This window comes from Ascaphus truei, chromosome 15 (assembly GCF_040206685.1).
Source record: "Ascaphus truei isolate aAscTru1 chromosome 15, aAscTru1.hap1, whole genome shotgun sequence".
Taxonomy (NCBI): domain Eukaryota; kingdom Metazoa; phylum Chordata; class Amphibia; order Anura; family Ascaphidae; genus Ascaphus; species Ascaphus truei.
Genome location: NC_134497.1, coordinates 16,035,869 through 16,055,801, shown reverse-complemented (window position 1 = coordinate 16,055,801; position 19,933 = coordinate 16,035,869). Strand labels below are relative to the sequence as shown.

At 50.1% G+C, this 19,933-nt stretch overlaps 1 protein-coding gene across 2 annotated transcripts in view; it reads left to right on the top strand.

Annotated features, from left to right (window-relative positions):
- Nucleotides 1-19,933, top strand: part of SLC12A5 (solute carrier family 12 member 5) — an 86,769-nt gene that overhangs the window by 18,647 nt on the left and 48,189 nt on the right. For both annotated transcript variants that reach the window (XM_075571791.1, XM_075571790.1), the window contains exons 5-11: nt 788-842; nt 9,613-9,743; nt 11,057-11,298; nt 16,397-16,608; nt 16,940-17,104; nt 17,879-17,977; nt 18,803-18,860. In XM_075571791.1, the coding sequence (XP_075427906.1) occupies nt 788-842; nt 9,613-9,743; nt 11,057-11,298; nt 16,397-16,608; nt 16,940-17,104; nt 17,879-17,977; nt 18,803-18,860 (962 nt within the window). The remainder of the gene's footprint in view (nt 1-787; nt 843-9,612; nt 9,744-11,056; nt 11,299-16,396; nt 16,609-16,939; nt 17,105-17,878; nt 17,978-18,802; nt 18,861-19,933) is intronic.

Here is a 19,933-nt window from a genome sequence, read left to right as displayed (position 1 = left end):
TTCTCTGACTGTGCACTGCATCTGGTATCATATTCTCTGACTGTGCACTGTATCTGGTATCATATCCTGTGACTGTGCACTGCATCTGATCTCATATCATGTAACTGTGCACTGCATCTGGTATCATATCCTGTGACTGTGCACTGCATCTGATCTCATATCATGTAACTGTGCACTGCATCTGGTATCATATCCTGTGACTGTGCACTGCATCTGATCTCATATCATGTAACTGTGCACTGCATCTGGTATCATATCCTGTGACTGTGCACTGCATCTGATCTCATATCATGTAACTGAGCACTGCATCTGGTATCATATCCTATGACTGTGCACTGCATCTGATCTCATATCATGTAACTGTGGACTGTATCTGGTATCATATCCTGTGACTGTGCACTGCATCTGATCTCATATCATGTAACTGTGCACTGCATCTGGTATCATATCCTCTGACTGTGCACTGCATCTGACCTAATATCAGGTAACTGTGCACTGCATCTGGTATCATATCCTCTGACTGTGCACTGCATCTGATATCATATATATTCTCACTATGCACTGCACCTGAAATCTCCCTTCCACATTGCACTGCGTCTGACATATTCGCCCTACCATGCACTGTACCCAAGATAATTTCTTTCACACGATGCACTGCTCCCGATTTCCTCCCATTATGCATTGTGTCTCATGTCTTCCTCCCATGATGCACTGCACCTGTGATCATCTCCCTCCAATGGCGCATTGGGTTACATGCTCATGGTGCCTCCCTGTGTTTGCTCTGCAGACCATGCTGACTGCTATCTCAATGAGTGCCATCGCTACCAACGGAGTTGTGCCAGGTAGGGGAATCTCAGATGCAGTGTGTGGAAAGAGGGGGTAAGCAGTGCGACTGAATACAGGAGGAGCAGTGAGGGAGGGAGGGGGATGGGCTTGAGAAGTTCCACCAGATAGGGGAGGAAGGAGCCCCAAAAATGTTATCTTAATGAAGATGCAGTGCCAGGGCACGAAGGTGTAGGCAAGTCAGTAAGGGTCCAGTGAAAGGTAATGAGTGTGCTGTGGTGTAAGATGCAGTGCATAAAACCGGGTGCAGTACAGTGGTATGAGGGAGGAATGTATTTATACAAGGTGTATGAGGGAGCAGTGAGGTGGTACGAGGTGCAGTACAGATGTATGAGGGAGCAGTGAGGTGGTACGAGGTGCAGTACAGATGTATGAGGGAGCAGTGAGGTGGTACGAGGTGCAGTACAGATGTATGAGGGAGCAGCGAGGTGGTACGAGGTGCAGTACAGATGTATGAGGGAGCAGTGAGGTGGTTTGAGGTGCAGTACAGATGTATGAGGGAGCAGTGAGGTGGTTTGAGGTGCAGTACAGATGTATGAGGGAGCAGTGAGGTGGTTTGAGGTGCAGCACAGATGTATGAGGGAGCAGTGAGGAGGTACGAGGTGCAGTACAGATCTATGAGGGAGCAGTGAGGTGGTTCGAGGTGCAGTACAGATGTATGAGGGAGCAGCGCGGTGGTATGAGGTGCAGTACAGATGTATGAGGAAGCATTGAGGTGGTACGAGGTGCAGTACAGATGTATGAGGGAGCAGTGAGGTGGTACGAGGTGCAGTACAGATGTATGAGGGAGCAGTGAGGTAGTACGAGGTGCAGTACAGATGTATGAGGGAGCAGCGAGGTGGTACGAGGTGCAGTGCAGATGCATGAGGGAGCAGTAAGGTGGTACGAGGTGCAGTTCAGATGTATGAGGGAGCAGTGAGGTGGTATGAGGTGCAGCACAGATGTATGAGGGAGCAGCGCGGTGGTACGAGGTGCAGTACAGATGTATGAGGGAGCAGTGAGGTGGTACGAGGTGCAGTACAGATGTATGAGGGAGCAGTGAGGTGGTACGAGGTGCAGTACAGATGTATGAGGGAGCAGTGAGGTGGTACAAGGTGTAGTACGTACAGGTATATGAGGAAGCATTGAGGTGGTACGAGGTGCAGTACAGATGTATGAGGGAGCAGTGAGGTGGTACGAGGTGCAGTACAGATGTATGAGGGAGCAGTGAGGTGGTATGAGGTGCAGTACAGATGTATGAGGGAGCAGTGAGGTGGTACGAGGTGCAGTACAGATGTATGAGGGAGCAGTGAGGTTGTACGAGGTGCAGTACAGATGTATGAGGGAGCAGAGGGGTGGTACGAGGTGCAGTGCATATGCATGAGGGAGCAGTAAGGTGGTACGATGTGCAGTACAGATGTATGAGGGAGCAGTGAGGTGATACGAGGTGCAGTACAGATGTATGAGGGAGCAGCGCGGTGGTATGAGGTGCAGTACAGATGTATGAGGGAGCAATGAGGTGGTATGAGGTGCAGTACAGATGTATGAGGGAGCAGTGAGGTGGTACGAGGTGCAGTACAGATGTATGAGGGAGCAATGAGGTGATACGAGGTGTCGTACAGATGTATGAGGGAGCAGTGAGGTGGTACAAGGTGTAGTACAGATGTATGAGGGAGCAGTGAGGTGGTATGAAGTGCAATACAGGTGTATGAGGGAGCAGTGAGGTGGTACAAGGTGTAGTACAGGTATATGAGGAAGCATTGAGGTGGTACGAGGTGCAGTACAGGTGTATGAGGGAGCAGTGAGGTGGTACGAGGTGCAGTACAGATGTATGAGGGAGCAGTGAGGTGGTACGAGGTGCAGTACAGATGTATGAGGGAGCAGTAAGGTGGTACGAGGTGCAGTACAGGTGTATGAGGGAGCAGTGAGATGGTACGAGGTGCGGTACAGATGTATGAGGGCACAGTGAGGTGGTACGAGGTGCAGTACAGATGTATGAGGGAGCAGTGAGGTGGTACGAGGTGCAGTACAGATGTATGAGGGAGCAGCGAGATGGTATGAGGTGCAGTACAGATGTATGAGGGCGCAGTGAGGTGGTACGAGGTGCAGCACAGATGTATGAGGGAGCAGTGAGATGGAACGAGGTGCAGTACAGATGTATGAGGGAGCAGTGAGGTGTTACGAGGTGCAGTACAGATGTATGAGGGAGCAGTGAGGTGGTACGAGGTGCAGTACAGGTGTATGAGGAGCAGTGAGGTGGTTTGAGGTGCAGTACAGATCTATGAGGGAGCAGCGAGGTCATACAAGGTGCAGTACAGATGTATGAGGGAGCAGTGAGGTGGTACGAGGTGAAGTACAGATGTATGAGGGAGCAGCGCAGTGGTATGAGGTGCAGTGCAGATGTATGAGGGAGCAGCGCGGTGGTACAAGGTGCAGTACAGATGTATGAGGGAGCAACGCGGTGGTACGAGGTGCAGTACAGATGTATGAGGGAGCAGTGATGTGGTACGAGGTGCAGTACAGATGTATGAGGTATGAGGGAGCAGTGAGGTGGTACGAGGTGCAGTACAGATGTATGAGGGAGCAGTGAGATGGTACGAGGTGCAGTACAGGTGTATGAGGGAGCAGTGAGGTGGTACGAGGTGCAGTACAGATGTATGAGGGAGCAGTGAGATGGAACGAGGTGCAGTACAGATGTATTAGGGAGCAGTGAGGTGGTACGAGGTGCAGTGCAGATGTATGAGGGAGCAGAGGTGGTACGAGGTGCAGAACAGATGTATGAGGGAGCAGCGCAGTGGTATGAGGTGCAGTGCAGATGTATGAGGGAGCAGCGCGGTAATATGAGGTGCAGTACAGATGTATGAGGGAGCAGTGAGGTGGTACGAGGTGCAGAACAGATGTATGAGGGAGCAGTGAGGTGGTACGAGGTGCAGTACAGATGTATGAGGGAGCAGTGAGATGGTACGAGGTGCAGTACAGATGTATGAGGGAGCAGTGGGGTGGTACGAGGTGCAGTACAGATGTATGAGGGAGCAGTGAGATGGAACGAGGTGCAGTACAGATGTATTAGGGAGCAGTGAGGTGGTACGAAGTGCAGTACAGATGTATGAGGGAGCAGTGAGGTGGTACGAGGTGCAGTACAGATGTATGAGGGAGCAGTGAGATGGAACGAGGTGCAGTACAGATGTATGAGGGAGCAGTGAGGTGTTACGAGGTGCAGTACAGATGTATGAGGGAGCAGTGAGGTGGTACGAGGTGCAGTACAGGTGTATGAGGGAGCAGTGAGGTGGTACGAGGTGCAGTACAGATGTATGAGGGAGCAGTGAGGTGGTACGAGGTGCAGTACAGGAGTATGAGGGAGCAGTGAGGTGGTACGAGGTGCAGTAGAGATGTATGAGGGAGCAGTGAGGTGATACAAGGTGCAGTACAGATGTATGAGGGAGCAGTGAGGTGATACGAGGTGCAGTACAAATGTATGAGGGAGCAGTGAGGTGGTACGAGGTGCAGTACAGATGTATGAGGAGCAGTGAGGTGGTTTGAGGTGCAGTACAGATCTATGAGGGAGCAGCGAGGTCATACGAGGTGCAGTACAGATGTATGAGGGAGCAGTGAGGTGGTACGAGGTGAAGTACAGATGTATGAGGGAGCAGCGCAGTGGTATGAGGTGCAGTGCAGATGTATGAGGGAGCAGCGCGGTGGTACAAGGTGCAGTACAGATGTATGAGGGAGCAGCGCGGTGGTACGAGGTGCAGTACAGATGTATGAGGGAGCAGTGATGTGGTACGAGGTGCAGTACAGATGTATGAGGGAGCAGTGAGGTGGTACGAGGTGCAGTACAGGTGTATGAGGGAGCAGTGAGATGGTACGAGGTGCAGTACAGGTGTATGAGGGAGCAGTGAGGTGGTACGAGGTGCAGTACAGATGTATGAGGGAGCAGTGAGATGGAACGAGGTGCAGTACAGATGTATTAGGGAGCAGTGAGGTGGTACGAGGTGCAGTGCAGATGTATGAGGGAGCAGAGGTGGTACGAGGTGCAGTACAGATGTATGAGGGAGCAGTGAGGTGGTACGAGGTGCAGTACAGATGTATGAGGGAGCAGCGCAGTGGTATGAGGTGCAGTGCAGATGTATGAGGGAGCAGCGCGGTAATATGAGGTGCAGTACAGATGTATGAGGGAGCAGTGAGGTGGTACGAGGTGCAGTACAGATGTATGAGGGAGCAGTGAGGTGGTACGAGGTGCAGTACAGATGTATGAGGCAGCATTGAGGTGGTGCGAGGTGCAGTACAGATGTATGAGGGAGCAGTGAGGTGGTACGAGGTGCAGTACAGATGTATGAGGGAGCAGTGAGATGGTACGAGGTGCAGTACAGATGTATGAGGGAGCAGTGAGATGGAACGAGGTGCAGTACAGATGTATTAGGGAGCAGTGAGGTGGTACGAAGTGCAGTACAGATGTATGAGGGAGCAGTGAGGTGGTACGAGGTGCAGTACAGATGTATGAGGAAGCATTGAGGTGGTACGAGGTGCAGTACAGATGTATGAGGGAGCAGTGAGGTGGTACGAGGTGCAGTACAGATGTATGAGGAAGCAGTGAGGTGGTGCGAGGTGCAGTACAGATGTATGAGGGAGCAGTGAGGTGGTACGAGGTGCAGTACAGATGTATGAGGGAGCAGTGAGGTGGTACTAGGTGCAGTACAGATGTATGAGGGAGCAGTGAGGTGGTACGAGGTGCAGTGCAGATGCATGAGGGAGCAGTGAGGTGGTACGAGGTGCAGTACAGATGTTTGAGGGAGGAGTGAGGTGGTACGAGGTGCAGTACAGATGTATGAGGGAGCAGTGAGATGGAACGAGGTGCAGTACAGATGTATGAGGGAGCAGTGAGGTGGTACGAGGTGCAGTACAGATGTATGAGGGAGCAGTGAGATGGAACGAGGTGCAGCACAGATGTATGAGGGAGCAGTGAGATGGAACGAGGTGCAGTACAGATGTATGAGGGAGCAGTGAGGTGGTACGAGGTGCAGTACAGATGTATGAGGGAGCAGTGAGGTGGTACGAGGTGCAGTACAGATGTATGAGGGAGCAGTGAGGTGGTACGAGGTGCAGTACAGATGTATGAGGGAGCAGTGAGGTGGTACGAGGTGCAGTACAGATGTATGAGGGAGCAGTGAGGTGGTACGAGGTGCAGTACAGAGGTATGAGGGAGCCGTTAGGTGGTACAAGGTGCAGTACAGATGTATGAGGTAGCAGTGAGGTGGTACGAGGTGCAGTACAGATGTATGAGGGAGCAGTGAGGTGGTACGAGGTGCAGTACAGATGTATGAGGGAGCAGTGAGGTGGTACGAGGTGCAGTACAGATGTATGAGGGAGCATTGAGGTGGTGCGAGGTGCAGTACAGATGTATGAGGGAGCAGTGAGGTGGTACGAGGTGCAGTACAGATGTATGAGGGAGCAGTGAGGTGGTACGAGGTGCAGTACAGATGTATGAGGGAGCAGTGAGGTGGTACGAGGTGCAGTACAGATGTATGAGGGAGCAGTGAGGTGGTACGAGGTGCAGTACAGATGTATGAGGGAGCAGTGAGGTGGTGCGAGGTGCAGTACAGAGGTATGAGGGAGCCGTTAGGTGGTACAAGGTGCAGTACAGATGTATGAGGGAGCAGTGAGGTGGTACGAGGTGCAGTACAGATGTATGAGGGAGCAGAGGTGGTACGAGGTGCAGTACAGATGTATGAGGGAGCATTGAGGTGGTACGAGGTGCAGCACAGATGTATGAGGGAGCATTGAGGTGGTGCGAGGTGCAGTACAGATGTATGAGGAAGCATTGAGGTGGTACGAGTTGCAGTACAGATGTATGAGGGAGCAGTGAGGTGGTACGAGGTGCAGTACAGGTGTATGAGGGAGCAGTGAGGTGGTACGAGGTGCAGTACAGATGTATGAGGGAGCAGTGAGGTGGTGCGAGGTGCAGTACAGATGTATGAGGAAGCATTGAGGTGGTACGAGTTGCAGTACAGCTGCATGAGGGAGCAGTGAGGTGGTATGAGGTGTAGTACAGATGTATGAGGGAGCAGTGAGGTGGTACGAGGTGTAGTACAGATGTATGAGGGAGCAGTGAGGTGGTACGAGGTGCAGTACAGATGTATGAGGGAGCAGTGAGGTGGTACGAGGTGCAGTACAGATGTATGAGGGAGCAGTGAGGTGGTACGAGGTGCAGTACAGATGTATGAGGGAGCATTGAGGTGGTACAAGGTGCAGTACAGATGTATGAGGGAGCAATGAGGTGGTACGAGGTGCAGTACAGATGTTTGATGGAGCAGTGAGGTGGTACGAGGTGCAGTACAGATGTATGAGGGAGCAGTGAGATGGAACGAGGTGCAGTACAGATGTATGAGGGAGCAGTGAGGTGGTACGAGGTGCAGTACAGATGTATGAGGGAGCAGTGAGGTGGTACGAGGTGCAGTACAGATGTATGAGGGAGCAGTGAGGTGGTACGAGGTGCAGTACAGATGTATGAGGGAGCAGTGAGGTGGTACGAGGTGCAGTACAGATGTATGAGGGAGCAGTGAGGTGGTACGAGGTGCAGTACAGATGTATGAGGGAGCAGTGAGGTTGTACGAGGTGCAGTACAGATATATGAGGGAGCATTGAGGTGGTACGAGGTGCAGCACAGATGTATGAGGAAGCAGTGAGGTGGTACGAGGTGCAGTACAGATGTATGAGGGAGCAGTGAGGTGGTACGAGGTGCAGTACAGATGTATGAGGGAGCAGTGAGGTGGTACGAGGTGCAGTACAGATGTATGAGGGAGCAGCGAGGTGGTACGAGGTGCAGTACAGATGTATGAGGGTGCATTGAGGTGGTACGAGGTGCAGTACAGATGTATGAGGGAGCATTGAGGTGGTACGAGGTGCAGTACAGATGTATGAGGGAGCAGTGAGGTGGTACGAGGTGCAGTACAGATGTATGAGGGAGCAGTGAGGTGGTACGAGGTGCAGTACAGATGTATGAGGGAGCAGTGAGGTGGTACGAGGTGCAATACAGATGTATGAGGGAGCAGTGAGGTGGTACGAGGTGCAGTAACAGATGTATGAGGGAGCAGTGAGGTGGTACGAGGTGCAGTACAGATGTATGAGGGAGCATTGAGGTGGTACGAGGTGCAGTACAGATGTATGAGGGAGCAGTGAGGCGGTACGAGGTGCAGTACAGATGTATGAGGGAGCAGTGAGGTGGTACGAGGTGCAGTACAGATGTATGAGGGAGCAGTGAGGTGGTACGAGGTGCAGTAACAGATGTATGAGGGTGCAGTGAGGTGGTACGAGGTGCAGTACAGATGTATGAGGGAGCAGTGAGGTGGTATGAGGTGCAGTACAGATGTATGAGGGAGCAGTGAGGTGGTACGAGGTGCAGTACAGGTGTATGAGGGAGCAGTGAGGTGGTACGAGGTGCAGTACAGATGTATGAGGGAGCAGTGAGGTGGTACGAGGTGCAGTACAGATGTATGAGGGAGCAGTGAGGTGTAACGAGGTGCAGTACAGATGTATGAGGAAGCAGTGAGGTGTTACGAGGTGCAGTACAGGTGTATGAGGAAGCAGTGAGGTGGTACGAGGTGCCGTACAGATGTATGAGGGAGCAGAGGTGGTACGAGGTGCAGTACAGATGTATGAGGGAGCAGCGCGGTGGTACGAGGTGCAGTACAGATGTATGAGGGAGCAGTGAGGTGTAACGAGGTGCAGTACAGATGTATGAGGAAGCAGTGAGGTGTTACGAGGTGCAGTACAGGTGTATGAGGAAGCAGTGAGGTGGTACAAGGTGCAGTACAGATGTATGAGGGAGCAATGAGGTGGTACGAGGTGCAGTACAGATGTATGAGGGCACAGTGAGGTGGTACGAGGTGCAGTACAGATGTATGAGGGAGCAGTGAGGTGTTACGAGGTGCAGTACAGGTGTATGAGGAAGCAGTGAGGTGGTACGAGGTGCAGTACAGGTGTATGAGGGAGCAGTGAGGTGGTACGAGGTGCAGTACAGATGTATGAGGGAGCAGTGAGGTGGTGCGAGGTGCAGTACAGATGTATGAGGAAGCATTGAGGTGGTACGAGGTGCAGTACAGATGCATGAGGGAGCATTGAGGTGGTACGAGGTGCAGTACAGATGTATGAGGGAGCAGTGAGGTGGTACGAGGTGCAGCACAGATGTATGAGGAAGCAGTGAGGTGGTACGAGGTGCAGTACAGATGTATGAGGGAGCATTGAGGTGGTACGAGGTGCAGCACAGATGTATGAGGGAGCAGTGAGGTGGTACGAGGTGCAGTACAGATGTATGAGGGAGCAGTGAGGTGGTACGAGGTGCAGTACAGATGTATGAGGGAGCAGTGAGGTGGTACGAGGTGCAGTACAGATGTATGAGGGAGCATTGAGGTGGTACGAGGTGCAGTACAGATGTATGAGGGAGCAGTGAGGTGGTACGAGGTGCAGTACAGATGTATGAGGGAGCAGCGAGGTGGTACGAGGTGTAGTACAGATGTATGAGAGAGCAGTGAGGTGGTACGAGGTGCAGTACAGATGTATGAGGGAGCAGCGAGGTGGTATGAGGTGCAGTACAGCTGTATGAGGGAGCAGCGCAGTGGTATGAGTTGCAGTTCAGTGATATAAGGTTGTGATTTAGTGATACGAGTTGCAGTGCAGTGGTACGAGTTGCAGTGCAGTGGTACGAGTTGCAGTGCAGTGGTACGAGGTGCAGTGCCGGTCAGACTCGCAGTGCATATTGCATTGACTGCCCCTGAGACGTCTGTCTCTCTGTAGCTGGGGGCTCGTATTACATGATCTCTCGATCGCTGGGCCCGGAGTTCGGAGGAGCCGTTGGTCTTTGCTTCTATCTGGGGACCACATTCGCAGGAGCAATGTACATCCTGGGGACCATCGAGATCCTGCTGGTGAGTGAGGGCTCTCTTCTCACGTACACACCCTTATACTGAGACACACACCCTTATACAGAGATACGCGCCCTTATACTGAGATATGCGCCCTTATACTGAGATACACGCCCTTATACTGAGATACGTGCCCTTATACTGAGATACGCGCCCTTATACTGAGATACGCGCCCTTATACTGAGATATGCGCCCTTATACTGAGATACGCGCCCTTATACTGAGATACGCGCCCTTATACTGAGATACGCGCCCTTATACTGAGATACGTGCCCTTATACTGAGATACGCGCCCTTATACTGAGATACGCGCCCTTATACTGAGATACGCGCCCTTATACTGAGATACGCGCCCTTATACTGAGATACGCGCCCTTATACTGAGATACGCGCCCTTATACTGAGATACGCGCCCTTATACTGAGATACGCGCCCTTATACTGAGATACGCGCCCTTATACTGAGATACGCGCCCTTATACTGAGATACGCGCCCTTATACTGAGATACGCGCCCTTATACTGAGATACGCGCCCTTATACTGAGATACGCGCCCTTATACTGCGATACGCACCCTTATACTGCGATACGCACCCTTTTACTGAGATACGCGCCCTTATACTGAGATACGCGCCCTTATACTGAGATACGCACCCGCACCCTTATACTGCGATACACGCCCTTATACTGTGATTCGCGCCCTTATACTGAGATACGCGCCCTTATACTGAGATACGCGCCCTTATACTGAGATACGCGCCCTTATACTGAGATACACACCCTTATCCCTTATACTAAGATACGCACCCTTATACTGTGATACGCACCCTTATACTGAGATACACGCCCTTATACTGAGATACACACCCTTATCCCTTATACTGAGATACACGCCCTTATCCCTTATACCAAGACACGCACCCTTATACTGAGACACGCACCCTTATACTGAGATACGCTCCCGCATACACAGATACACTCCCTCCTAGTCGAATAGAAACCCACCTACTCATATACACACGCATACACTCACAATCTACTGTGTTCGGTTGCACACCCACCTCGGATACACTCACTCTCACTGACACATTATATATTATATTTCTGTCCCTCTTACTCTGTATTATCCCTCTTACTCTGTATTATCCCTCTTTCTTCTCTCCCTTTTTTGCTTTTCTTTTTCACTGTTTCCTCTCCCTCTCTTCGCCCCCTTTTTCTATGTTCTCTTTCTTCTCTCCTCCTTTTTCCCCGTTGCTCTCTCTTCACTTCGCTTTATCTCTTCCTCTTCCATTCCCCCCTTTTTTTTCCCCCCTCAGACGTATCTCTTTCCTGGGATGGCCATCTTTAAGGCTGAGGAGGCCCGGGATGAACCGGCGGCTCTGCTTAATAACATGCGTGTGTATGGCACGTGTGTGCTCACCTGCATGGCCCTTGTGGTTTTTGTTGGCGTGAAATATGTCAATAAGTTTGCGCTGGTTTTCCTGGGCTGTGTGATCCTCTCCATCCTGGCGATATATGCCGGCGTCATCAAGTCAGCCATCGACCCGCCAGATTTCCCGTAAGTTTCCGCTCACGCATTCTCTCGCGCCTGTCTGTGTGTGTCTCTCTGTCTGTGTGTGTGCCTGTCTGTGTGTGTCTGTCTGTCTGTGTGTGTCTGTCTGTCTGTGTGTGTGCCTGTCTGTGTGTGTCTGTCTGTCTGTGTGTGTCTCTCTGTCTGTGTGTGTGCCTGTCTGTGTGTGTGCCTGTCTGTGTGTGTCTGTCTGTCTGTCTGTGTGTGTGCCTGTCTGTGTGTCTCTCTGTCTGTGTGTGTCTGTCTGTGTGTGTGCCTGACTGTGTGTGTCTGTCTGTGTGTGTGTGCCTGTCTGTGCGTGTGCCTGTATGCGTGTCTGTGTGTGTCTGTCTGTGTGTGTGTGCCTGTCTGTGTGTGCCTGTCTGTGCGTGTGCCTGTATGCGTGTCTGTGTGTGTGTGCCTGTCTGTGTGTGTCTGTCTGTGTGTGTGCCTGTCTGTGTGTGTGCCTGTCTGTGTGCCTGTCTGTGTGTCTCTCTGTCTGTGTGGGTCTGTCTGTGTGTGTGTGCCTGTCTGTGTGTGTGTGTGCCTGTCTGTGCGTGTGCCTGTATGCGTGTCTGTGTGTGTCTGTCTGTGTGTGTGTGCCTGTCTGTGTGTGTGTGCCTGTCTGTGCGTGTGCCTGTATGCGTGTCTGTGTGTGTCTGTCTGTGTGTGTGTGCCTGTCTGTGTGTGTCTGTCTATGTGTGTGCCTGTCTGTGTGTGTGTCTGTGTGCCTGTCTGTCTGTGTGCCTGTCTGTGTGTGTCTGTGTGCCTGTCTGTCTGTGTGCCTGTCTGTGTGCCTGTGTGTGTCTGTCTGTGTGCCTGTCTGTGTGCCTGTGTGTGTGTCTGTCTGTGTGCCTGTCTGTGTGTCTCTCTGTCTGTGTGTGTGCCTGTCTGTGTGTCTCTCTGTCTGTCTGTGTGCGTGTGTGTCTGTCTGTGTGCGTGTGTGTCTGTCTGTGTACGTGTGTGTCTGTGTGTCTGTCTGTGTCTGTCTGTCTGTGTGTCTCTCTGTCTATGTGTGTGTCTGTCTGTGTGTGTGCCTGTGTATGTATGTATGTATGTATGTATGTCTTTATTTATATAGCGCCATTAGTGTACATAGCGCTTCACAGAAGTAATACACGTGACAATCATATAAATAACAAATAATACAAATAACAGATCACGGGAATAAGCGCTTCAGACATAAAAGTAACATTTCGGAAGATGAGTCCTTGCTCCGGGAAGCTTACAATCTAATTGGTGGGGAGAACGTACAGAGACAGTAGGAGGGGTGTGTGCCTGTCTGTGTGTGCCTGTCTGTGTACCGGTCTGTGTGTCTGTCTGTCTGTCTGTGTACCGGTCTGTGTGCCGGTCTGTGTGTCTGTCTGTCTGTCTGTGTCTGCCGGTCTGTGTGTCTGTGTGCCTGTCAGTGTGTTTCTCTCTGTGCATCTGTCTGTCTCTCTGTCTGTGTCTGTGTCTGTGTGTCTGTCTGTGTGTCTCTGTCTGTGTCTGTGTGTCTGTCTGTGTCTCGTGTCTGTCTCAAGCCTTTCTGTGCTGATAAACCATATGGGGCCCAGACATAGAAAAAGATTAAAAGGTTTCACTTTAATAACACATAAAATAAAAATCCCTCACAGAGGTAATGTGATAGAAGTGTAGTTGCCTGTAACGTGAGACCCCAGACCCTTGTTGACTCCGATGCCAGTGAGCTGCTGCGTCCTCTCCACTGTTCCTTCACCTTGCCTGCGCTTGAGACTTCTTAGCCGCTGGAGCCTTTTTGGTAGTGAGTAGCCTTCCTGTGCTCCATGGTGCGTGTGGCGGCCCCCTCCACCAGTGTCCCGGTAGTCATGGCAACCACCCGAAAGTGACGTCTCCGCTCCCGGACGTCGGGGTTCCCTTTAGCGCTTCGGTGCAGAACGGAGCTTAGATGCTGGTGGCTTTATACCTGGCTACTTTGGTAATGTCCAATATTGGTGCACACAGTATAGTGCTGAGTCTGGGCTGGGGTTAATCACTGGCTTCTGCAATCTGTGTAATATACTGCTGTTGTTGTAATGTGTGTGTATTATACTGCTGCAATGTGTGTGTATTATACTACTGCTGCTGCAATGTGTATTATACTGCAGCTGCTGCAATGTGTGTGTATTATACTGCTGCTGCTACGTGTGTGTATTATACTGCTGCTGCTACGTGTGTGTATTATACTGCTGCTGCTGCAATGTGTGTGTATTATACTACTGCTGCTGCAATGTGTATTATACTGCTGCTGCTGCTGCAATGTGTGTGTATTATACTGCTGCTGCAATGTGTGTGTATTATACTACTGCTGTTGCAATGTGTATGTATTATACTGCTGCTGCTGCTGCTGCTGCTGCAATGTGTGTGTATTATACTACTGCTGCTGCTGCAATGTGTATTATACTGCTGCTGCTGCAATGTGTGTGTATTATACTGCTGCTGCTGCAATGTATGTGTATTATACTGCTGCTGCTGCAATGTATGTGTATTATACTACTGCTGCCGCAATGTGTATTAGGCCTCGGACACGCTTACTGCTGGCATGCTGAGGCGCGCTGAGGCTCAGGGAAAGCAAGTGCTTTCCCTGGCCTTGCGGTTGCTTACCGCAAGTGCTCTCAGCAGCCGTCAGGGGGCGGTCCGGGGGCGGGCGCGTCACTGGCTGGGGGCGGGCCAGTGACGTTACGAAGCTGGTTCGCCCTCATTGGGCGAACCGCTCACGTGACCGGCCTGTCTCGCCGGCAAGCGGGGGAATTTTAAATTCCCCCAAGACCTGCGCTTCCGCAAGCACGCAGAAGCGCAGGTGAGCCCCTACTAAGGCCGCTCTAATTGCGGCTTTAGGGGCTCAGTGCTGAGCGGGAGCGCGTGTCAGCACGCTTTCGCAAGCACGCAGGCAACATGGACGAGGCCTTATACTGCTGCTGCAATGTGTGTGTTTTATACTGCTGCTGCAATGTGTGTGTATTATACTGCTGCAATGTGTGTGTATTATACTGCTGCTGCAATGTGTGTGTATTATACTGCTGCTGCTGCTGCTTTAATGTGCGTATATTATACTGCTGCTGCAATCGGTGTGTATTATACTGCTGCAATCTGTGTGTATTATACTGCTGCTGCAATGTGTGTATTATACTGTTTCTGCAATGTGTGTATTATACTGCTGCTGCTGCTGCTGCTGCTGCAATGTGTGTATTACACTGCTGCTGCAATGTGTGTGTATTATACTGCTTCTGCTGCAATGTGTGTGTATTATACTGCTGCTGCTGCAATGTGTGTATTATACTGCTGCTGCAATCTGTGTGTATTATACTGCTGTTGCAATGTGTGTGTATTATACTGCTGCTACAATGTGTGTATTATACTGCTGCTGCAGTGTGTGTATTATACTGCTGCTGCAGTGTGTGTATTATACTGCTGCTGCAATGTGTGTGTATTATACTGCTGCTGCAATGTGTATGTATTATACTGCTGCTGCAATGTGTGTGTATTATACTGCTGCTGCTGTGTGTGTAGTATACTCCTGCTGCAATGTGTGTGTATTATACTGCTGCTGCAATGTGTGTGTATTATACTGCTGCTGCTGCTCACTAATTCAATGCGTTTCCTCCACTTCATGTGGCTTCGTCAGGGCCCTCTTTTTATCCCTTTGTCTGCAAATGCCTGTCTCTGTCTGTATCGCCCCTGTCTGTTTCTCCGTCTCTATCTGTCTCATCTCTGTGTCTCTGTCTTGCCCCTGTCTGTGTCTCTGTCTCACGCCTGTCTGTCTGTTTCTCTGTCTGTATCTCACCTGTCTCTCTGTCTCGTCCCTTTCTCTGTGTCTGTCTTGCCCGTCTGTGCATGTCTCACACCTGTCTGTGTGTTTGTCTCACGCCTGTCTGTGTGTTTGTCTCACGCCTGTCTGTGTGTCTGTCTCACGCCTGTCTGTGTGTTTGTCTCACGCCTGTCTGTGTGTTTGTCGCACCCCTGTCTGTGTGTTTGTCTCGCGCTAGTCTGTGCATGTCTCACACCTTTATGTGTGTTTGTCTCACACCTGCCTGTGTGTTTGTCTCACGCCTGTCTGTGTGTTTGTCGCACGCTTGTCTGTGTTTATCGCACGCTTGTCTGTGTGTTTGTCTCATGCCTGTCTGTGTGTTTGTCTCACGCCTGTCTGTGTGTTTGTCTCACGCCTGTCTGTGTGTTTGTCTCACATCTGTCTGTGTGTTTCTCACACCTGTCTGTGTGTTTGTCTCACGCCTGTCTGTGTGTTTGTCGCACGCCTGTCTGTGTGTTTGTCGCACGCCTGTCTGTGTGTTTGTCGCACGCCTGTCTGTCTGTCTCACGCCTCTGTGTGTTTCTCACGCCTCTGTGTGTTTGTCTCACGCCTGTCTGTGTGTTTCTCTCACGTCTGTCTGTGTTTCTCTCACGCCTGTTTGTCTATCGTCTGTCTGTGTGTCTGCCTCTGTCTCACGCCTGTCAGTTTGTTTCACGCCTGTATGTGTGTGTGTCTGTGTTTGTCTCACGCCTGTCTGTGTGTTTGTCTCGCGCCTGTCTGTGTGTTTGTCTCGCGCCTGTCTGTGTATTTGTCTCATGCCTGTCTGTGTGTTTGTCTCGCATCTGTCTGTTTGTCGTATGCCTGTCTGTGTGTTTGTCTCACGCCTGTCTGTGCTTTTGTCTCGCGCCTGTCTGTGCGTTTGTCTCGCGCCTGTCTGTGCGTTTGTCTCGCGCCTGTCTGTGCGTTTGTCTCGCGCCTGTCTGTGCGTTTATCTCGCGCCTGTCTGTGCGTTTGTCTCGCGCCTGTCTGTGTGTTTGTCTCGCGCCTGACTGTGCGTTTGTCTCGCGCCTGTCTGTGTTTGTCTCGCGCCTGTCTGTGTCTCTCTCGCGCCTGAGTTTGTCTCACGCCTGTCTGTGTCTCTGTCTCACGCCTGTCTGTGCGTTTGTCTCGCGCCTGTCTGTGCGTTTGTCTCGCGCCTGTCTGTGCGTTTGTCTTGCGCCTGTCTGCCTTGCAGTCTCTGTAGTCATGGTTCTCGGTATCTGACCCATTTCTTCGCTCAGTCTCTCAAACGATTTATGTCTCTGACTTTCTCTTTACTTCTGCTCTTATTTTTCGGTCTGTCTGACTCTCTCCCTCTTCCAGTATCTGTATCCTTGGTAACCGCACTTTGTCTAAGAAAAACTTTGATGTCTGTGCTAAGATAATTAATACTGGTAATGAGACCGTCACCACCAGGCTCTGGGCTCTCTTCTGCTCCTCCCCGTTCTTGAATGCCACTTGCGACACGTACTTCTCCACCAACAATGTGACTGAAATCCAAGGCATTCCAGGAGCTGCCAGTGGCCTCATCGAAGGTGAGGGGCGTGGGACAGAAACAAGAGACGACACGAGGGTGAGAGAGAGGAGGGAGAAAGGGAGAAGGGTGGGGAGAGTGAAAACCCTAAGAGATCTGGGTGGGGACAGAGGGAACTTTTAATATAGCTAAAAGCTGTTAACACATATTTAATAATATATTAATCTCCAGTCACTGCATTAACTAAGGGACATTGAGAACATGTAGAGAAAGCAATACCAGTAAAGGAGGTGTGAAGAAGAAGGGAATTCTCATACAGTGGAACGTCTCTTCATGCTGGGTGGATAGACCCTTTGCCTTGATGTCTCTGGTATTTACTTTCCCCCCTTTAGAGAACTTGTGGGGGAATTACTTGACCAAGGGGGTGATCGTGGAGAAGGTGGGACTCCTCTCGGTGCCTTCTGTGCAAGTCACTAACCTGGACCAGCCGTACGTCTTCAGTGACATGACTACGTACTTCACCCTCCTGGTGGGGATCTATTTTCCATCAGTCACAGGTAAATTGGGGTTTATACAGCTCTGTTTTACACTGCGTGGAGACACCGCTTCTGCTCCACAGCTCTTCTTTCTTCTGCTAAACCAGCCAACCCGTGTCTAGTGACTTTCATGTTCTGACCGTTCCCGTGACCCTCTTCTGCATCCTTTCCAGGCAGACCTCTCTGTTTGTGAAAACGAGTGCCTGGGTCTCCAAAATCCCTACCATGAGTTATTTTTAGTGACATTATTGTTCAAATCATTCCACCCCCCCCCCCCCCCCCCATTTTTTCTTTGTCACCCGTATCTGTCCCACCTGTCTCAGTCTGTCATTATTTTAATTGCTTTTCTCAGTTTGAGTTAATTAGAGTGCGGTGCCATGTTATTACTTCTGGGTAATGATATCATGGGGAATGCTTTTAAAGCAAAAGGGATAGCGCAGAGAAAGGTACATGGAGAGATGTACATGGAGAGACATCTTGGGGAGTTAGAAGGCTGTGCCAATGAAAGACAGGGTCCGAGAGAGAAATGTGAGTCTCATCAATTTGCCCAAATCATGATGTCTGCAGATAATACTTTTTTATATAATTTTTCTCTCTTATCTCATTTCTAAATTCTTTTGTTTCATTCCCTTCTCTCTGCTTCTTTATATCATTCTTTCTATACCTCTTATCTGCCCCTCCTTTCTTCTTTCTCTCTCCCCTTCTCTCTGCTTCTTTATATCATTCTTTCTATACCTCTTATCTCCCCCTCCATTCTTCTTTCACTCTCCCCCTTCTCTTGCTTTTTTCACTCAGGGATTATGGCTGGCTCAAACAGGTCTGGAGATCTTCGAGATGCTCAGAAGTCCATCCCCACTGGCACTATCTTGGCTATAGCTACCACATCCTTTGTGTGTATCCTAAAAAGAAAACAAAAATCACTTCTCTTATCCTTCACATCCAATTATGATATTGAGACCCCCAAAATGGAATTGTTAATTGGCCCAGAGTAAGACACCTTCAAACTAACCCGTCACTTTAATCACGTCCAACTATCCAACAGCGAGACCCCCAAACCAAACTCCATCACATTCAATAATTCCAGAAACTATAGACAACAACAAAAGATCATTCTAAACAAATGCACTCAGGAGACTTATTATATTCCACAATCTGGGATGACAGTAAGAATAGCTCGTTATGTTATTAAAACCAGTAACAGATGTTATGTCCCTTGAGGTTAAAACCAATCCACAACGCTGAGAGGATGACCCGACGACCGAGACCTATTTTACGAGCATCCCACGTGCTATATAGTGTATATATATATATATATATATATATATATATATATATATATATATAGTGTATATATATTATATATATATATATATATACATACATATACATATATACATATACATACATATATACATACATACATACATATCTCTTTAAACTCAACGTCAATTAACACGTGGAATGACACCTGTGCTCATAAAGGAGCATGCCGGGGATATCTGGGATATATGCTAATAGAATACGCCTCGTATAGTCAATAACAGAGCTCTGTGGACCTTGTATGTATGTATGTATGTATGTATGTATGTATGTATGTATGTATGTATGTATGTATGTTGTGGTTTATACTTCGGTATCATTCTTACTTGTGCTCATTGAACTGTTGTCTGTAGAGGTTCCTGTAACAGTTCAGTGACATTCTCCTTGACAGCTGGGCAGATATGAGTACTGTCATTCTCTTTGGAGCTTGTATCGAAGGCGTTGTCCTGCGCGACAAGTGAGTGTCCTGATACACGACACAATGTAACACTGCCGTGTCCTGATAATACACAATGTAACACTGCCATGTCCTGATACACTACACAATGTAACACTGCCATGTCTGGATACACTGTTGTATGTCAACTCTCGGGGTGTCGTCTCTTTCTGGGTGGTGTTTCTGTCTCTCGCAGTGTCGCCTCTTTCGGCGTGGTGTCTGTATGTCTCGGGGTGGTGTCTCTGACTCTTGGGATAGTGTATCTCTCTCTCTCATGGCGTTGTCTCTCTCTGGGTGGTATCTCATGGTTTTGTCTCATGGGGGGTTTTCTTTCTTGGGGTGGTGTCTCGCTGGGAGGTCTCTATGGGTGATCTCCCTATGAGTGAGCTCTCTCTCGATGGGTGGTCTCTATCTCTTTGCGTTTTTTTCCTCTGGGTGGTGTTTCACTCTCTGGGTGGTGTCTTTCTCTCTCTTTGAGGTTTCTCTGTGTGGTGTGTGTCTCTCTCTCTCTGTGTGGTGTGTCTCTCTTGCTCTGGGTGGTGTGTGTCTCTCTCTGGGTGGTCTCTCTCGCTCTGGGTGGTGTGTGTCTCTCTCTGAGTGGTGTCTGTGGGTGGTGTGTTTCTCTCTCTCTGGGTTGTGTGTCTAGCTTTCTGGGTGGTGTCTCTCTGGGTGGTGTGTGTGACTCTGGGTTTCTCTGGGTGGTGTGTGAGTCTCTCTTGGTGGTGTCTCTCTCAAGGTGGTGTGTGTGTCTCTCTGTGTATCTCTCTGGCTGGTGTGTATGTGTGTCTCTCTGGGTGGTCTCTCTCTCTCTCTCTCTGGGTGGTGTCTGTGTTATGTCTGTCTTGCTCTGGGTGGTGTGTGTCTTTCACTCTGGATGGCGTGTGGGTTTCTCTCTGGGTGGTGTCTCTCTCTGGGTGGTGTGTCCCTCTCTCTGGGTGGTGTCTCTCTCGCTCTGTCTCTGCATGGTGTCTCTCTCTTTCTAGGTGGTGTCTTTCTCTCTCTCTCTGGGTGGTGTCCCTCTCTCTCTGCATGGTGTCTCTCTCTCTTTCTGGGTGGTGTCTCTCTCTCTCTCTCTGGGTGGTGTCTGTAACATT